The 20869-nt window shown below is 44.5% G+C and overlaps 1 protein-coding gene across 1 annotated transcript in view; it reads left to right on the top strand.

Annotated features, from left to right (window-relative positions):
* The window catches only part of T265_00029 (hypothetical protein), a gene marked incomplete at both ends in the record, with an annotated part of 26350 nt that extends 11398 nt beyond the window's left edge, over positions 1 to 14952 (top strand). Inside the window, 7 exon segments of the mRNA XM_009163686.1 lie at positions 4283 to 4742; positions 5685 to 5893; positions 6871 to 6968; positions 6987 to 7104; positions 9191 to 9397; positions 12411 to 12775; positions 14505 to 14952. Coding sequence (XP_009161950.1) covers positions 4283 to 4742; positions 5685 to 5893; positions 6871 to 6968; positions 6987 to 7104; positions 9191 to 9397; positions 12411 to 12775; positions 14505 to 14646 — 1599 coding nt within the window.
* Between the last annotated feature and the right edge of the window lie 5917 nt (positions 14953 to 20869).

Below are 20869 nucleotides of genomic sequence, written 5' to 3'. Positions count from 1 at the left end.
TTAGGGCATCTCTTGTGTTCATGTGACCCGTTCTAAATAGTCGAAAATGGAAAACTTAAAATCAGAGCAGCCATCGGTCTAGGGTGTCAGGGATTCCTGTTGCGTCCTAATGTTTGCACTGCGACATACGGCAACTATCAGTAACTCACTTATTTGTGTGAGACGATTATCACATAAACACTCTGTAATAGTCAATAAGGTAAAGTAAACATCAAAACATTTCTATCAACCTAAGACAGTGTATCTAAAAACAAAGGAAACAAAACTAGGGTCAACACACCGAATGAATGCTTTGACGTCACCGCGTAAAGATGCAAACCTATGATGTTCTGTCCGGTCGTCTCCTAACTACAGTAGAGAGTGAGAAAAATAGCACTATATTCGTTTAACTGTAAGTGCTGTAGCCACTTAAATCACGTGAGCCTGGTAGCTCGAAGAATTGATAGGGTTTATTGAACACACCGGACAAATAACAGTTAGACATTGCATGAAACAGATCAACAATTTTACTACTTGGATGAATTCACCTACCATTAGATGAATCAGTGCAGATAAGCATGGATAGCTGTTTACGTAGTACACTTTGTTGGTTGGGAAGTGTTCTGGAGTGGCTTATGGGGTGGCCTTAGTCACCGAATTTCAACCAGCCTCTATAAAGGAAACTAATCACAAAGTTGCTGAAAACCCTTAGACAGCTCACGATTGGTTTCGCTCTTCTTGGGACTCATCAAGCAGACGCAGCCCCCGAGTTTCCGTCAACCTCATGCTCTAGTTGAACTTAAACTGGACGGATCTCGACGAATACACTCATTTGCATATCAACTGGGTTTCGACGAGGGACCTAACTTAATCTCAATATGAGAATGATATTTGCACTCATTTGTTTTTTTTTGCGAAACGGGTCAAGTGCACACAAAGCAAATAAACAAGGTATGGAAACTTCACACGTTACCGATAACAAAGAGACCGCGGTTGTTCGTTGCTGATCACCAGTAACTAGGGGTTCGTGAAATATCGTGCACAATGAAATCTGATAAAACTTCTTGCGGGTGGGGGGGAGGCAAAGGATTTTTAATTGGCCGGATAGATCAGCGAGAAATACCAAATATCTGCTGGGTCTCCCGGTCAGGTTTTACTAATTCACATCCAGCGTATCAAGTGGGACAGAATAGATCCAGTCACTCCCCGCCTGAGTCAGGATATCTATCATTCTTCGGTGGAGAATGAAACATTGTTATTTGGTCATACGTTACCTGTATTGTATTCAAGATGCGTTGTCCAGATTCTGGCTCATCTGTACGGAGCGCATTAGGTACGGAATAGTGGCGCTGTCTGTCCCAAAATGCGGATGAATGGGAAGCCTCCTATTCCCTATTTCGCGATGTTCTGCACTACAAGATATTACGAAAATAAGCGTTGAAGATTTTTCAGCAAACATCTTCATCATCAATGACGGCAACATCAGTGTTGGCACTGATGCTTCACTGCCGTACAACCATAAAGTTCGTTTAGTTATATATATATATATAACTAAACGAACTTTATGGTTGTACGGCAGTGAAGCATCAGTGCCAACACTGATGTTGCCGTCATTGATGATGAAGATGTTTGCTGAAAAATCTCGCTTATTTATTTTCGTAATATCTTGTAGTGCAGAACATCGCGAAATAGGGAATAGGAGGCTTCCCATTCATCCGCATTTTGGGACAGCGCCACTATCAACACTGATGTTGCCGTCATTGATGATGAAGATGTTTGCTGAAAAATCTTCAACGCTTATTTTCGTAATATCTTGTAGTGCAGAACATCGCGAAATAGGGAATAGGAGGCTTCCCATTCATCCGCATTTTGGGACAGACAGCGCCACTATTCCGTACCTAATGCGCTCCGTACAGATGAGCCAGAATCTGGACAACGCATCTTGAATACAATACAGGTAACGTATGACCAAATAACAATGTTTCATTCTCCACCGAAGAATGATAGATATCCTGACTCAGGCGGGGAGTGACTGGATCTATTCTGTCCCACTTGATACGCTGGATGTGAATTAGTAAAACCTGACCGGGAGACCCAGCAGATATTTGGTATTTCTCGCTGATCTATCCGGCCAATTAAAAATCCTTTGCCTCCCCCCCACCCGCAAGAAGTTTTATCAGATTTCATTGTGCACGATATTTCACGAACCCCTAGTTACTGGTGATCAGCAACGAACAACCGCGGTCTCTTTGTTATCGGTAACGTGTGAAGTTTCCATACCTTGTTTATTTGCTTTGTGTGCACTTGACCCGTTTCGCAAAAAAAAACAAATGAGTGCAAATATCATTCTCATATTGAGATTAAGTTAGGTCCCTCGTCGAAACCCAGTTGATATGCAAATGAGTGTATTCGTCGAGATCCGTCCAGTTTAAGTTCAACTAGAGCATGAGGTTGACGGAAACTCGGGGGCTGCGTCTGCTTGATGAGTCCCAAGAAGAGCGAAACCAATCGTGAGCTGTCTAAGGGTTTTCAGCAACTTTGTGATTAGTTTCCTTTATAGAGGCTGGTTGAAATTCGGTGACTAAGGCCACCCCATAAGCCACTCCAGAACACTTCCCAACCAACAAAGTGTACTACGTAAACAGCTATCCATGCTTATCTGCACTGATTCATCTAATGGTAGGTGAATTCATCCAAGTAGTAAAATTGTTGATCTGTTTCATGCAATGTCTAACTGTTATTTGTCCGGTGTGTTCAATAAACCCTATCAATTCTTCGAGCTACCAGGCTCACGTGATTTAAGTGGCTACAGCACTTACAGTTAAACGAATATAGTGCTATTTTTCTCACTCTCTACTGTAGTTAGGAGACGACCGGACAGAACATCATAGGTTTGCATCTTTACGCGGTGACGTCAAAGCATTCATTCGGTGTGTTGACCCTAGTTTTGTTTCCTTTGTTTTTAGATACACTGTCTTAGGTTGATAGAAATGTTTTGATGTTTACTTTACCTTATTGACTATTACAGAGTGTTTATGTGATAATCGTCTCACACAAATAAGTGAGTTACTGATAGTTGCCGTATGTCGCAGTGCAAACATTAGGACGCAACAGGAATCCCTGACACCCTAGACCGATGGCTGCTCTGATTTTAAGTTTTCCATTTTCGACTATTTAGAACGGGTCACATGAACACAAGAGATGCCCTAAGGTGCTGGGAAATGCAGTTCATATCTTCTGGATCTATCCAGTCGTAGATCATCTTCAGCTGGTGATAACCTAATAGTAGTGAGCAGTTTGCGGTTGTGTGCACTGATGATGCATCCTCTATCGGTGATTAAACGCCAAGCTATACAAAAAGGCCGACAGCCGCCTAGACAACAGTCGGTAAGTTCGCCTGAGCTGACAATTCTCCAGGGTGTTACCAACCAGAATCCACGGTCGGACAGATTATTTTTCGTGAATCCAAATAGCGACAGTCTATTTGTAATACGAATCCTTTTTGACGGAAATTTTCACGCTAGGATACGCCAATAATCTACATCAAACCTAGAAATACTCAGACTCCCTTCATGGTCAATGCTAAAGCCGTTTGCTGAACCACATCCAAGCTTGTGAGATTAATGACACTATATCTTGGTTCTCTGACATTCCTAACCTGATGCGATTACTCAAATCGACCCACTCCAAATTAAAAGCACCACCAAACTATTTTTGCTTCTGTTGAGGCCCATCTGTAGTTCCTATGCTCCACTAGCCCTCGAACTCCATCCACGCGTTCGGTCGCAGCGCCATTGACTCACACTAGGCACATTTGAATGGGGCCGTCTCAAAGGTGAATTGTTCGCGTTTGAGTTGTCTATGACAGTCGCCTGATGCTTCAAACGACAAGTGATTATTTCGGGCTCTATTGGGAGTCGAACCCAGGTCTAACAGTGCCTCTTTGGTCTGTGTTACCACATTTATCCTCCTTTTTCCGAACATGTATTCAACAAACTCAAAACTGGTTGTTACACCCTTCTGGAAAAGACAGTTTGTCCTTTCCTAAGTAGGTCCGTTGTGGATGAGGGCGGCCGTTTTTCCCAACGTTAGTCACTTGACAAGGCTCTTTTCTGTGGTTACGTCTGGTGTTTTCTCCCCATTATGGTTACGAGACTGTACTTAAAAGAATCATTTGCACTTCATTGTGGCGCATGACTTTAGAGAGTATCCAAGGTTTCTGATAAAATCGGTTTTCCTTGGCGCCTTTTTTTGTGATTTCCCTCATCCTGGCAGTTTTTTTCAAATTTCCACTGTGCCGTAGGTATTCATTCATCCATACGCTGAGTTCTTTGAACACCTGGAAAACCAAGTGGCTCAACTCCCGAAAACACATCCTCGTGTTTGGTTTGATTACAACGCAAGTTATGCGATGGTTTCTTGTGTCCCAGAGTCACAGAGACTAATGGCCATCTCACCCATAGCGCAGATGAAAGCAACAAAACTTCCCACCGAATTAGAGGGGATTCGTAGTGCACATGCGATGGATGCTCTTATTCTATGTGACTTTCTTGCCTGGATGGACGAAGTTGCCGAGCGAAACCGCACATTGAATCATACAGAGCGAGTACCGATGAAGGGTGATGTATGTGAACCCGCCGGGTCACCTTCTTTGCCAGCACCAGTCAGTTTGACTGAGTCTTCTGTGGCTGGCTATCTCGACGAACTACGCTCACAAGCGCCATCCTTCGTGAGCCTCAGTTTCACTACTATTTCTGGAGCAGGTAACCGGTAAAACTTTTATTCCGAATGTATGCTAACCACTTATTTTGAGTTCACTCAATCAAGTTGAAAGCAACATCTTGCGTCCTCTCGTCCACGCGTAGCGTGATTTGAACATTGCGTAATTGCTTGTCACCAACACATTTAGATCGATCGATATTCGATTCTTTCTCTTACTCAAATGCGTGATTTTCACAGTAGCCTTCTCTAAAATCCATCTACCTTTGACACATTCACTTGAAAACACTTATAGGAAGAGCAACCCCAGGCCCACTCTGGTGGTTTTCGCATCTCGTGACTCGAATGTGTAGTTTGGTGTGAAGTCTTAGTTCCAAACACCTGTAAGGCCTCTCCACGGAATCTTTTGCACTCCCAGCAGACTTTTTACTTCCCAGTTGCAGTTACTCGTAATTGAATAGAATGCTACTCTGAGGTTTCCACTCGTTAGCCCGCTTCACGCTTGTGCCAGACGAATACGTACCCTTGTTCATCCCTTTCGTCCGACTATAGTATGCGTTTAGATTGATTGTGGCTTAGGTTCGACTTCTGAAAGCCTGACTATCAAAGTCGGTTATCTCAGTAGCTGTTGTATTCCTGTGAACCGAGTCTACGTGTTGGACTGTTTATTTCTGTGAATGAACAAGGCCACCTCGCAATAGCGATCGCATCTGCATTCTTGAGATACACGGTTTAAATCAGGTGAATTTTAGGGGGTATGCCAACTAGTATTCATTGCCGAGTAATAACGTACCAGCCCAATGCTTTTTCACCATCAACCCAAAATGTACTACAGCTCTCCGGAATTATCGGCATTCGAGGTCGTGTCTGAGCCTGGTGGTTTGAGTGTATATGACCAGTTCCTCCATGATTGGTGTAATTAAACCGAAACCACGTTGGATTCATAAAACCTACCTTCTACACCCTTTACTTTGTTTTAATTACAGACGCCAATGGTGCCATCATTCACTACCGTCCCATTCCCGGCAAAGACGCGCCTATTAGCCCATCTACGTTCTACCTGGTCGATTCGGGAGCGCAGTACCTTTCTGGAACAACCGACGTAACGCGATCCGTACACTTGCATGAGCCAACGGTCGAACAACAGTCGTGCTATACTCTAGTGCTGAAAGCTCACATTGCTGTCGCCAGTCAGGTATGCATCCAATCCTGTGTTTGGGTTTTACATGTGCAACAAGTCTTCAGCTCACCATTATTATCATTTATTTTTGAAGAGCATGGTCACAAACATAAAAAGTGAGTGCAAGCGATGAATGCGAAAGAGTAACAGGAGAATATGGGAGAAAAGAGAGAAACGTCTCATTCGAAATCATGCCAAGGACAGTGCCAGTCTGATGAGGTGAATCCCAAAGTATGTAAAGATTTTGGTATGGGAACAGGCGTCTAAAGACTAACAACCAAAGAAAGGACAAACAATGGTGAATGCTCTTCAAGGCGCAGTATGCGCTAGCACAGTCAAGACTCGCACATCAGGCACAAAGTGACCGTCATACTGGGTCTGGGGTGAGATTAAATGGCAAAAATGTACCTTCAGCTCCATGTGCCACGCATAAAAGTGTCATAAGTACGCAGGGAGCCCACAATGGCAAGCAAACACAAGTCACTGACTGCGACCTTAGGAAGTCCCAGTCCAATAACAGCCTTAGCGGATTGAGGAAAGCAGATCCCTCGATAGGAGATGATCACCGGTTGGTGAACCAAAAAGTCGATATCACAACCGATGGCATGTAGGGCTGAGATTATGGCGAGGGAATGTTCATCAGCACCATACTTCTGCTTCTTCTCATTCCACACTATCACTCCACGCCCATCCGAGACTATGCTGACGTCTATTACAGTTGCACGGCGATCTCGAACAGCGATTAGGTCAGGTTTGATGAACGACGTAGAAGTAGGGGCTCTCAACTCCTCGAAGACGGTGTACCCCAGTCGACGGAGACGTTTTGCAAGTTCCATTGCAACCCGATTATGACGAGCACATCTAGCATCATGCGTAATCCAGCAGGATTGCAAAATATGCACCAAACTCTCCGGTTGGCCACGGTTTCCACGACATAAGATCGTCTGGCCACCATGACCATGCCGAGCGCTTCTAACTCTCGTCCTAAGCAGGTTGCATCGGAGCTGGATACCGCGGATAAATATCCGTGGAAACACTCGTTTTGGGAATACGAGCCATCGATTCGAGAGAGGCGAAGTGACCAACTCTCGTAAACCGCGACCGTCAGCGCTGTTGTGCAGACTTTCACCCCAAGCAGCTACCAGCTCCTCCTTGGTGTTTACGCATGCTCCATGGACTCGGATCGGAAGGCTGAGATCCCGAACAATTTTGCCGAATGCGGAATCGTCGACCACATTGCGTAGTACTCGGCACTGAGTAGAAAGGAGCTTTTCCATACGCGTTTTCCGCTGCATCGGGATTGTTGCACTCAGACTTGGGATACCAAGTCTCCCATTTCACAGCGTACACTGATTTGTAATATCGTGTAAAGTGAGATGGCATTGGCTGTATTTATACACGAACTCACCAAATCCTTGAAGGCTTTGCGAACATCGTCGTGGCATTCGGCTATTCTAGGCTGCGTAGCGCTCAACATTTATCTCTTATTATTAAAGGCCTTGCCATATCCGTCTGTCTAAGATGCGTAATGAATAGTGTGCCCGAAATTCGACAAAAGTGACCCCAATCTGGGAGTGTAGACTGATCAACCTTAGCTCGGTCTTAGCATGTTTAAATGATTCCATGAATCCGTTTTTGGTAGTCAGCAGTAGTCGAGTTCTGCCACGCATATCTCAGAGTACGAAGCACAGCGAAGAGTGGTATTCTTCCGTAGTACATTTAACAATCGGTGTTTTCCATCGAATTTGTGACTTACAGTCGTTAGAACCTACCACGGCTTTTGCGACCATTGTGAAGCCGGTGACAACGAGCATTGTGATATTCTAGTAATACCACAGTGTCCCTTGGACATTTGGTATCGGAATTTGTTAAAGGATCTTTCGAGAGATTTATGTTTACTGCAATGCGTCCAGCTAAACCTTGTTGAATACAGGAATTTTAAACTACACGGCTAACCAGTAGGATAACATCCAAACGGTTATCCTGTCTATACACTGACACCACACCATCTCTACGCAGTTCGTCAAAAGCTAAACACGCGTGTACGTTTTATACAAATGTCTCCGCATCATATTCGTAAGCCGATTTGGAATGCGCGCATGTCACAAACATGCCATCCGAGTCTTAGGTCGTAAGTATATTTCCTATTAGTAAATTCCGCGATATTGGGATCTGGTCCAGTGGGTCCGGACTTTTCCCTCAAACTGGTGTTATCGATTTACATCACTCTTTTGTGAATGTGCATCACTGTCTGTGTAACGCGCCACGACCCACCTCTCGATCGGTGATCTATTTCATTACTGTGTAATATGATGAGGACACACTGGTCTAATTTCCTATCACCCCACCGAATAGGGATTGGATTCCATCGCTTCAAGCCTGCTTCACTAAAAAAGTGCGCGTTGTTTGGAGCGATCAACCCAGGAATTCTCACGAAACCATTAAAATTCTCTAGCGTGAAACTTGAGGCACAAGAGTAATTTGGGAGCTAATGCATGTTCACAGTGTTTATTGTTAGTCCTGTTCGTGGTTAGTTTTGAAGTTTGAATGGTGTAGATCCGGGGCAGATTGTGGGCTCAAATGCTCAACACCAGACTGGGTGAATTTGATACGTGTTTGTTTTTGACGGACCGCTCGACAACGAAAAATTCCCCAATTGTGTTTTGAGTCTGTAAGTGGCTGAAAATGGTTCAAACCTCCAAGGTCTTTGCTCGGTGTTACTTAGTTATCCTGTCTAGTTAGCGTACCCTAAGACTCCATTGGTCGAGCACGCATTGTGAAATGCAAAATAAGGTAAGTCGGGCGATGAATTAATAAATGCAAGTCTTGCTCTTCATGTTTACCTCTTTCCTGCACCCAGAGAATGCGATAGACCACGTGAATACTGTCGATAACATGGGTGTTTCGGAAATATTGTCTAACGTCCGCAACTTTCGGCGCTTGTTGCAGACCTGTAAAAGGGGCCCTTTTTATCTGCTCGTTTCCAAACCGATAACGCAGCACTTTGGGGGGTCTTTTGAGGCTCTGCACTGTACTACAACGGAACTGGTGAGGTCTGTAAACTATATACAAATTACGGTGTACCCAGCTTCAATCCATCGTAGTTCAATAAAATTTAAGTTTTCGCTTTTCGTGCTCTAGAGAATGGGCATGTATCTTTATCGGCATGTAGATCCACACCTATCTTCAGGTGGACCTAAGTGGAATTCCAGACCAATCGACCGCGGACGATTTAGTCACCTATTTTGGAAGGCGTTTTAATTTTGACCCTGGTTTTCTTGAGTTTGACTTTATTTCGTCTTGTATTCCCAGATCTTTCCAACCAATACGCCTGGAACCAGCTTGGATGTTTTGGCTCGCCGTGAACTCTGGAATTATCGTAATAACTTTGCTCACGGAACAGGACATGGAGTTGGTGCATTCCTGTGTGTTCACGAAGGACCAGTTGGTTTATCTGGTAGTCGCATGGGGAGTTGGGCCCGCCTAGGAGTCACTGAACCCGGTATCCAGAAAGACATGGTGAGTGCACTTTTTTACTTGAGCTTTACTCACCCCTCACCTGTTTGTGTTCTCTGTCCCACTGAAATAGCTTAATTCTCCTGTGTTATTTTATTGTCTAATTCTGTCACGCGAGCTATTTGATACAGTGTCTTCCCGGATCAGTGTGTTCAGCCGTTTGAGTTTACTGCGCTTATCGAAGTTCCGGTTCAAAGGCTTACTGCTTCCTAATTCACCTGCGATTTGTCTCTCCTCTTGCACGGAATTTCTTTCTGAATACAGTTTCGTCCCAGATTATTTGTAATATCCTTCGAACTCTCCAGAGACTGTTATCTAACTTCCAGACCATTGTTTCATGTCTGTTTCCCTTAGGTTGCTTCCTACAATTGACTTACCCAGGCACCCTTTCTTCCCTCCAAGTAACGGACCACTTAGAAGCGAACATTCACCTACAACCAAGAATTCCGCATAGTTAGGCGAAAGTGCAGTAGTTTCCCTCTGCGATGTTCGCCTGAGGGAACAGATCAGTGCAGTGACTCCCAAATGGAACTTTTTCTCCAGAAGGGCAGTTTCATCATATCCCGTATTAAAACTTTGCTTAACTATAACAGCTTTACCCTTCTAATTCACTGTAGTCATAACTGAGGACTACGAACTCAACCGCAGTTACCGTGTGTCCATGTGATGTTCCTTCCTACAGCGTGAATTGTTCCCCAGTTCCCCTGACCATCAAAGAGCGCTTTGGTTTATGATTCATTAATTCACATTCACATCACTCTCGTTTGAACAGTCGTCCTCCTGTGTTGGCGTAACTATTCTGATGAGTCCACACCAAAGGGAGAAGCACTGAGCTCGAGCTTCGCTCTTAGAGCTCATCAGCAGTGAATATCCTTGACCATGCTGGGGTTTGAAATCCACGCATCTGATATGTGATTTAAGGAAAATTTATCAGCTGTGGTCTCTGGTTGAGCGACCAGAGTCACGTGGCTGGTTCCTCTTTGGCTACCCACGAAGCTCCAGTCAGGGAAATTCGTCGTATCGTTGCGCTCTACGTACGCCCTTCATAATGTCAAATTGGCTAGCGAAACAGAAAAGCATTGCATAGTATTCCCGATCAGGGAGCTGTCTTAACACATACGCTTTTTTTGAGTTGTTACGCAATAAACCTTAAGGGTCAATGGTAGATTACGATGAGCTACTTGCAGCTCACGATTAGTCAAGTCTCAAGCAGACAGTACGCTTCGACCACTGGCCGAATTGCGGATGTAATGCAAAATTGTTAACCCTGATGCGTCCATTCACTTTTCGGTTGATTCACACTGTTGTCACACCCGCTGACATGTGAGCCTCGGCATAATATCACGGATGCTCTGACCCTTCCCGCGGTTTTTAGTCGTATCTCTGTCCACCGGATGGAACAATCATACCCATACACTTATTTCTTTACACTCCGACCAAATAAAAATACCGGAGGCGGAGAACAAACTGAATTTTCTTGTTGGGTTAGAGTGAGTTTACCAACAGGACGGTCAGTGGTTCCAACCCGACCTTTCCACCTCGACTGCTCCTGGCTAGGCTTGGGTAACCTGACAGTGCCTCAGCCCTCGTGTTTCCTTCGGGTGGCATGGCAGCTAGGCTCAGAAATGGTGTTACAGCTGAACGATTTTTATGAATTCTCCGTGAGACTTGTAGCCGAAGCGCACTTAAGTGACTCATTGATCAGGACAGGTCATACTACAACTGCTTGAAATGAAAGTCAGAGTGGCCTCCGTGAAACTTTTGCGCCTTCCTCGCTGGCGTCCACGTGGTTGGAAACCCTACAATTGATAGTACTTAACCGATCCTAGTTGCGTCAATGCCGTCAGTTACTAGCTGGACCGCCCAGCTAACATGTGTGCTTGGCTATTATGTCTGAGGTTTGCAAAGGACGCTGAGTAAACCCCACTGGTGGTCTTACTCTGATGTAGTTCCCAGATGCTATTCTAAGATGTGGACATCTTGACCGCGCGTCCCAATGAAATGGGACATTTTCGCCGCGTTCCTCCTTCTACTCTTTACTGGCACGTATTCCTCTGAAGGATGTATGGCAATCAGGCTCGAGCATTTACTATTTGTACGGTTGGCGAATGCCTTATAATTCAAAATGGTGCAGGATCTTATTTACTCGACAACATCTCGATTACAGCGTGGATTTCGGGAATTTACTGGTAGGACATACTGCACAAAGGACACGTAAAGCGACTCTCTATTCAGTCCAATAGACTCTATGTTGTTGATTATCTGGTGGATTTGGCTTCCATTCCTCCCACCATCTTAAAGCAGCTTTTGTTTGCCCGAGGTGGGCTTCTATTTTGTTTCACAAATTGTACGCAGAAACTACATCAGATTCCAAAATTAGGACTTCGACGCTCCAATAAGCACCTTTTACCTAATAAATTTTGTATTTCTGAGAAAAGGCTTTTTAGGCACTTAGTATGATTATTTTAGATCTTATCCCCTGATCTAACAAGCAGGAACAGCCGTTTTCACTGGGTTTCCCATTCAATATCACCAATATCAATGGCCAACCCATGACCTGGCAGGGGAGTATGAAGGAGATCACGAAACGCTTGGGTGCTGTCGCTGCTACTCGCCTTCCAGGATGGGGACCGCGTGATCCTCACTGTGCCTGGTTGGAGACACTACAAGATATGGCTGCCAACCGATGTCAGTGGCGTTCTTGTTGTCAGTTTCTGTCCAGATTGCCTGAGTGAATGTGTGGAGGTGTAGGCACCTCGGAATGATTGTGTTAAGCTAGCACTAAGTTCGTTCCCCGTCCACCTTTATTCTTTTCTTTACAATAAGGCTTTCAAATAAGTCATGGCTGTACGGCAGTGAAGCATTGGTGTTGAGCACTGATGTCATGCTGTCGTTGATGATGATGATGATGATTCAATATCACCATCAAGGACATAACTGGAGTGGAGTACTTGATTACGATTTGTTGCGGAACGTAAGCGGAACTATATGCTCAATTTTACCCTGTTCCTTGTAGGTTCTAACCATCGAACCTGGTTACTATTTGGAAAACCAGTTTGGAATTCGGTTGGAAAATGTGGTCGTTGTTGTCCCCGCAGCACCACTTCCAGTACAATACACCGTTCCGCCCACCGCGGCTTCCGACGTCGAATGGCTTACCTTCTCACCCATCACTGTTGTCCCATTTCAAAGAAAATTGATAATCAGGTCGATGCTTACTCAGTCCGAGTTGGACTGGTTGAATCGTTATCAGTTGTTCGTGCGTGAGACTATCAGGGACCAATTAATGCAGGAATCGAATCTTGCCACTTTCGATCCGGATCAATTATCTCAAACCCGTCGGCGTTGTTGGACCTGGGTGCAACGTGAGACTACCCCCTTGTGATAATTATTAGGATCCTCGAAGCTGATTCCCTCAACAGGCCGCTCTATACACAGGTGATTTGGACGTAATTTTCACTACTTGGTTTGTCTGTTGTACTGGTTCTTCCTGATCTGTCACATCCTATACCTTGTCCTCACTTGGATATGCGGACGAAACCGACCAAAGTGAACTTTTCTCGGCCTGGAAGCTACTCGCAATGGAATTCAGCATTATAAGCTTCTGAGACCGTACATCGTAGACTAAAGCTCTGTATGCCCGCTTTGTGGTTTCCGAGTGATATGTTTCCTAGGCAATCCTAGGTCATGACTGTAATTTTAGCCTCCATAAATTTGCGACGCGGTTCCTTTTAATCACCCACCCAGGGAGGAACATCTTTGTATCGCTAATATGTTCCATCTGAGGGGGTTCTTTTAGTAGGTTTTGCTTATTTATTTTGGAAGCACTTTGGTTCCTTATCAGAAAGCTGGCGATTCCGATCCATCCTTACGCGAAGACCTGTTGCATCCTAATTTTGACGAGTAATGTGTTTTGTCGAGACAAAAAATACTTTCTTGATATTTCAAAACAAACTACTTGCGGAATGCATTTCGATTTCCTATTTCTGGGCTTCATAACCGTGTTGGCATGACGTTATAGGACCTGAGCTTAGGTGTCCTACTCAGCGTCAGATGTATCAGCCTGGGCTGGTTTTGGTGCCCACCACTTTTGTATGCATCCTGCTCTTGGCAGTTTTTTGTGCTCGTAACTCTGTATAACAAGCAATTATGTCATATTATGAAATTGGCAAACATCAAGGAACCGTTTCTTTCTACCTGTGATGATAGGTTTTTAGACAATTTCACGTGTATTTATCTATTGTGACAGGTATTTGTCAACGATAAAATAGTTCCCGGTAGCGTCGATCCCATCTTAGTAGGTTATCATGAATCCAGTTTGACAGATTCAGCGCAAGCTCTCTAGATCTAAGCTCTCACATCCAGTACGGTTATCTACACACAACACGTATTATGATAAAAACTGCTCCCCAGCGATAGTTTTCAATAACCCGCTGGTTAGTTGGGAATTGAAATGTGATCTAGCGCTCACTTCATCCCTTAAATTTGGAAAAGGAATAGCTGGTGATGTCCCCCGATTTCTGCAACATGGGACGCTGAAAGATATCCTTCAGGAAAGCTAGGTTTATCCATGCAGCTTTGTTTGCGAGCTGCGGAGGATTAAAGGCTCTTCGATAGTTTGACTTTTATGGCGTAAGGAGCTCCGTTGGTCCATTCATTGCATTGTTCTTTAAACTATTTTCTTCGCTCTACGGGTATCTAGGCGTATTCATCCCTTTTATCATACAGAACGGGTAATTCGTAAACATGCGTGTGCAATTTTCTATCGCAAGCGATAAGTGATTTTTCATTCGAGAATTATTTGGTACGTTGGAACGGAGTCTAGTCTGCCTTGTCCGGAACTAAAGAAGTCCAACAGTTGCATCCTGCGAGATGCTTGATGTGTTCCATTTATTTTGGGGATTTTTCCTGGTTACTTTGGCTGTCTGAAAGAGCGAGCCCATTTTGCATCAGAGTTCTCTTCACGTTTTTCATCGTAGAGATTCCCATCACTAGGGTTAAGTTTTGATGGTTATGTTTACGATGCTCTAGAACTATATTTTCGAAACATCTCGCGTTATATTTGTCCAAACTACCAACTTGATTGCTTATTTATACATCCTCTTTTCAGTCGTCTCAACCGCTATCCCAGGGATCACCTTCCTCGTCTAAACACCACCAGAAACGTGCAAAACCCACTCTCTTCCCCACCACATCACCATCTGATTCTCAATTTGGGACCCGTCAGCCTCGCACTCTTTTGTGGTAGCTAGAACTTGGTTATTTGCACTGCTGTAGTCTTTTTGAATTATCAGATTTGATTCCAAATGAATCGTTTATCTAGTCAACCAGCATTCGATGTCCTTTCATTTCAACAATTTTCCGTTCTGGGTTCCTTGGCTTGGTGTAGTTGTGATACCGTTGTTTCTCTGTATGCGGCTATTTCCCTCTGGGAGGGTTATCTGAAGGGGTTCCCATCTTTGCGAGCAGTCTCTGTTACAACGCAAACGGTACCTTTTTTACGAAGAGTAGTACATTCTTTCCAGAGAACTGACTTCAGTTTGTCCCCTTCATCTCCATTCCATTTTTTGCATACAGACCACATTCAGGAGGATGGAATCTCGGATAGGTTTATAATGGTGCGCAGCGTGCTCTCAGTTTACCTGCTGTGCCTACGTATCTTTTCTATCCTTGAAGCTATCAAGTTTTGGTTTCCAAGACTTGGAACACTTCCAAAAACTGCCAGGGTGAAGGTTGTTGTTTTTTTTGCTATGGATCACTTAGACGAACATCAGTATACCCCGTTAGGTCTTACTCACTCTAATAGCTGATTCGAGCTGAAAGATGAAGTACAACGAAAAACCTCAATAAGCCACCCATCGTAGGTCCAAACATTGCAAATTAATTGCGGTCTCCCGAAGTCAAAAACCTTTCAAAGATGTGACGTTACCGCGACCTTGCTTTTTGTCACTGACTGCTTGCTCTAGGAGTTGAGGTGAGCTGGTTTCGGTCTGTATTTTCCAAAAGAACGCAATCAAATCATTGAGTGAATACTGACTGGGGTTCTAGCTGATCCACATACTCTCACACAAATTTGTCAAGTGGCCATGGGGATATCGGGTCATCGACTGCTGGGTACGCTTGGTGATTTTCGTTGGAACCGGCTTGCTCACGTGAGATTAGCAAGCCACGTCCCATAGGACATGTTGATCAGGTCACATTTCAAATGTGGAAAGACCGTATACCTCAGTGACCACTTTACCAAGCTATGCGCACGGTGGTAATGACGAAGATGCAGGAGTACACAGCTTGGCAACTAAGTGTAAAATGTTTAACCAACAGGCCCAGTTAGGTCAGGAAAGGCTTAGTGCGTCGCCTAGGGGGGTGAATTTTCAGTATGTAGTGCATACGTTGCACACATAGAATAAATGGAAGACTGAGATACAAGAGCATTCCGTGATAGTAATGGACGGGAGAATTCATCGGGGCAGTTCAAGTATGTTTGCTACTACTGCGTACTCGAGGGGTATTCACCAGATGTCGGTCGAGATAAGAGGCTGCAGAATCCCAAGAGTCGATGGACTTGGTGGATAAACGTACAACCTGTGAACGCATGTAGGATGTTGATAGTGCGTGGGATGCTGTCAGGATTCCGTGCCTGAAGCATGGTAATGTATCCACGTGTTCGCTGGCTTCGCTGTCAACTAAGATCACCCTAACGACACCACCAACCCCTCAGACATGTTTAAGTTGTCTGACCATAACCGAGTTGTCGTTATTAACGATTCCAAAGGATAAATCAGGTGAACACTGAGTACGGTGTGGAAAATTACATCAGGTAACACCGATTGGTAAGAGTAGAAGGGACTTGGCTACTTCTGTGTAGCAGCATGGCAGATGAATTCCGAGCCCTCAAAAGGTGTGTCAGCGGCAAAGATAACAGAACAATGCTGTAATACCAAACGTTCCAAGTAGTTAATCTCCACGGATCCCGTCAAAAAGGCTTTGATATCGCTTGTCTGGAACTAATGAAAGCAAAACACCGTTAAATTATTGGCTATTGAGAGATAATGAAGGGTTGTACGATCGTCGCACCAGTTGGTCAGGTCCGCCATGTAAACGTGCGTTCATTGCAGAAATGAAGTGCTCTCAACCAGTCACAATATCGTCAGTGTATTGGCGTTCAAAGAGGATTTAAGGTGCCAGATTCACATATTTTTCAAACCGAATGAAAAAGAGGAGAGGTACACCAATATGAGTTTGAGGTGGACATTTCTCCACAAAAGTAGGTGAGCTGAGAATGATGGTAAAATAGTCTTAAATCAGGTCGATTTGATATGGCTGAACGCTTTTCTCCATTCCTCTGTAACAGGTTCCACAGGTTGTCCACAGTTCCAGAGATATTGTGATGAAATTTTGACGAGCCTGCTGCGTCGGTCTAGCTACTCACTGCTGAAACGACGGATTACACTGAGTACCCTTTGTACTTGACTGTGTCCACAGTGAAGTGTCCCTCCCATAAACTTATTGGGACAGGTCAGGTCCAAAGTAAGGAGGGGCCTGTTCGACCTGGTTAAGCGGCACGGGTATACAGGCTATTCGGCCTTAACGTTGATGTCCCTGGCGTTGGTATTATTCTTACCCTCTATCTTGAGTCAGGATTCTCTTGAAGATATTGAAAGGTTGAGTTTGCTGAGGATATAGGGGCACTTGGAACACTACTGGCAACATACGATTTTGGCGGTATGCTATTGGGCACCCCACTCGCAGATGCATCACTTACGCCTCATGGTACACTTTGTCGATGCCTGTACAGTTATCGATGACAGTGGTCATGTTTAGTGTGCTTGGAGGCCAAAAAGTCTGTAGTTGTGGTTATCGAAGTTTAATTACTAAAACAAAGCTCAAGACTTTCAGGGTGCTCTACATTTCAGGGTAGGTTTGCACTTTTGTCAAGACCTTAAGCAAGCAAGCAATTTTCGTCCTGTCCATTTGCATCAGTGTTTTCGACTCGCTTCATGACTTTTTCTCCCCCGCAGTAAGTTCGACGAGCGGGAGAAGCACGGGTGACGTGTCGGAACAATAATTCAAGTGGCTAGTCACGTCCCAGGTGAAATTCAGAACTTTCAGAATAAAGAAAACTAAAAATCCGGGACCACTCACAGCACTGACTAGCAGCTGGAAGAAATCTCTCAAACACGTAATCAGTTGATCACACGCGTCAAGACTGTACCATTCAGTGTACAGCTTTCAAAACAGGACAAAGTAATTTCAGCATTATCAATGGACGTATCCCAAACATCTAGAACTGGTGTATAATTGGTGTATGCTGGTAAAACGGATTGAGACCCGCCTTGTCCACAACGTTCCTCTCAATTTGGTGTCCCGAACAGAGATTCATCAGAGTTGAGATATCTCTGTGACGTTTTTCACTGCGAACAACCTATTGCGTGGACTGTTCAAGTTAAACCTGCCGGAGATGATGTGCGTAGGGACCCAATGGAGCGCTAAGTTTACCAATGAATGCGTTGCATCATAGTGCATATATGGGCTATAGCAGAAGATTGCAGCTCTCTCGAAATTATAGAAAGTCGCTGATAAGTTGGATGTCATGTATAGGGTAGAAGTTTTGGCACAACGCTTCCCAACGGTTTGATTCCTGCAGAGACCGTGGAAAAACCGTCACTAGCTCTTCCAACCAATTGAGTGAACGCAAGGGTTGCGTAATCTTTTCATCAGTCCGCAGATTTCTACTAAGTTGGAGGATGGCTCTACAGGGAAATGTGCTGTGCCGAAGTTCGCTGGCCAATCTCATCTCATTTGTTACATCTGAGGAGTATCATGCAAAAATACACTACTCACCGATTTTCCTGGATTGGCTTTGCATTGGATATCCTGTGGATGTTATCTTATTTTTAAAGAATACCGAAAACTCAGCAATATGCTAAAGTGCGATTCCGTGACTTGTCTTCTGTAAACCGGTAACATAATGCGAATTGTTGAAGGTGCTTGACCTTGAAATTCCGCTCACTTAAACAAAATGCTATTACCAACATATCACCGGGAGGATTAGACTAACTGCCTATAGAAGTATGAACTCCCAACACCCTATGGTTTTGGCGAAAATAATTTGGGTGTGCTTTTGGTGGGCGGAATGGAATTAAATTTTAGAAAGCCACGACGAGTCCCGGTATCTTAAAGAGGACATGCAATCGAATTCAGAGTACGAGTCTACAAATTTTCAGCCCCATCTAGACATCCCGGGGTCCCAGTGATGCTGGGAAAGCAGTCCACCGGACTTATGCCGCTTGGAGTATGATTGATTCCGTGTACGATGAAATTTGGTGGGCAGCAAAAACATGAATATTGACTAGGATGATTTTTAGCTCGAGCACATACGCATTAAAATGCAACATTCTGGCGCAAAACGTTTGTCCAGGTCGCAAAGGTTTTGCGGCTAAGAGCATTGTGCTGCCAATGGCCCCTGCAGAAAGCTAGATTTCTGATTAATCAAATCTCGACATCAACGCTGCTGCACCGTAAGGCGTTTTACGATTAATCCCGGTCACTAAATATATCTTGTGAATGAAAATAAATATTCGTGCTTACCGAAACAGCTTATTCATAATATATCTCAAACTTTATTAATATTCGAAACCCAGTCGAAGGATACGACCCGTGGCGAACTTTTTCTAAGATTCCCAGTAGTGGTCACGCAAACTCCAGCAGAATTATAAGGCTCGGGATTCTTGCGAATACTCAAATTTAATTCCAACAAGTTGTACACACCTATTTTGGCTCCCATTTTGATGTCCACTGTCAGCAGTGTAATGCTCTGTGATATTCATTGAGAATGGCATTCGCCATTTTACGGATGGTCCGATGCACATTCTCCCGCATCACTTGCATGTATTTCCAAATACTCAATGTGGCCTACGTCAGACCGCTCCTGGAATACGCCAAACAAATTGTCTACTCAGAACGCACGAAAGGCGCCACCCTCGTTGAGCGCCTCAGGGGGGCGGCCACGGACACATTTGCTGGCCTCAAATCCTTGAACTACGAAACGCATCTCGCGATGCTTGATCTCTTTCTCCTGGAGTACAGTCGCATCCGAGGGGACCTAATTCCTACTCGTGTCCTTTTTGAGCAAAGCTTGACCAACAGTTTTTCACCGTCGACCCAGTAAACGCACGGTTAGGGACATAGTAAGAATTTCAAGTTCAGAAAGCACACATTCATCAGGCAAATTTTTTTCTCATTTGAGGTAGTAGCTGCGTGGAATGACCTTCCTCCGACAGTTGTCAACGCTCCTTCCAGAACCCAGTTCAGAGCACTACTAGACAGTTATTTGTGTGAATCCTCGCTCTGGCAACCATACTGCTCCGCACTGAGAACATAAAGGGCAGTGCCACATCCTTTTTTCACTTGTGGCTTTCACGTGAACGACAGCCGCTGAAGGACAAAAACAAAACCGACCCGGGAAACTTGGACAAATGCCTCAATGCAGTGTACCAATCCATGAATCCGTGAAGTCCGGTGTGATATAAACAATATCTTCAATCGAAAATATCAGGCGGCTATCAACAGAGCAAACGCGTCACCTCCAGAAAACAACTCTGGAATTCAGGAAACTTAATCATACCTATAGCGGTGTCACCACCTCCACTCGAGTGGTACTCCCCATGGTTTATGTTTCCAGATATAATACGTTAGGATTCATAGTGGTATTCTCAGTGATGCGCGACTATAGCGATCGTCCGCGTTTTTATTCCTGAATTCGTCAAGCACTTCCTAAAAATTGCCCATCTATTCACATCGCTTCCCAACCTTTGTTTGCCCATCTAATCAGCTTTACCTAAATGTGTGATCTTAAGCACCGTTCACATATGCTCATGCCCAATCAGTTGAAAAAATCGACTTACCCTCAGGGTCGCATTTGACTATACCGAAAATGTCCATATGTCATTTTACCAGCTAATTTAGTTGGAAATCAGGTGAAAAAATAAATAAACTCCTCCTCTTTTCTGGCCACGATACAATCTGTCGTCCCGGAGCTGAGAGCCGGGCTGGCCACGCAGAAAACCCTAACTTTGCGGGGCCTTGCTATTTGGAGCCGTCTTTCCTCGATATCAAGGTGGCACGCGGCCCATTGCTGAATTAGTGAAAAATGATATGAAAGTTTTCTAACCTGATAGGTTGAGGTGGGGCTCAATGAATGAGCTTTATTTTAACTCATTCTAAATCCAGCAAGCGCTCCCAAAAACGCCTGCGATGTTGTTGGGCTTGGCTGGGTAAATTAGACAGTATTTTATTCACGTTTTCACTACGTGAGCTCGCCATGATATTCAAGTGAAGAGCACGTTTGTCAACATGTTCCAGTGGCGATTTTCTCAACGCTAACTAAACTCGTGAGGCCAGGTCATCCGGTGAGGAGCGCCGTAGCTTTCAATTTTTATGGAGGACTTCGGTTGACTTGGTCGAAGCCTACCTAAT

Source organism: Opisthorchis viverrini (genome assembly GCF_000715545.1).
Source record: "Opisthorchis viverrini unplaced genomic scaffold opera_v5_1, whole genome shotgun sequence".
NCBI classification, from domain to species: Eukaryota; Metazoa; Platyhelminthes; class Trematoda; order Opisthorchiida; family Opisthorchiidae; genus Opisthorchis; species Opisthorchis viverrini.
The sequence above is the reverse complement of the archived record's forward strand: the minus strand, read 5'-3'. Positions and strand labels throughout refer to the sequence as shown.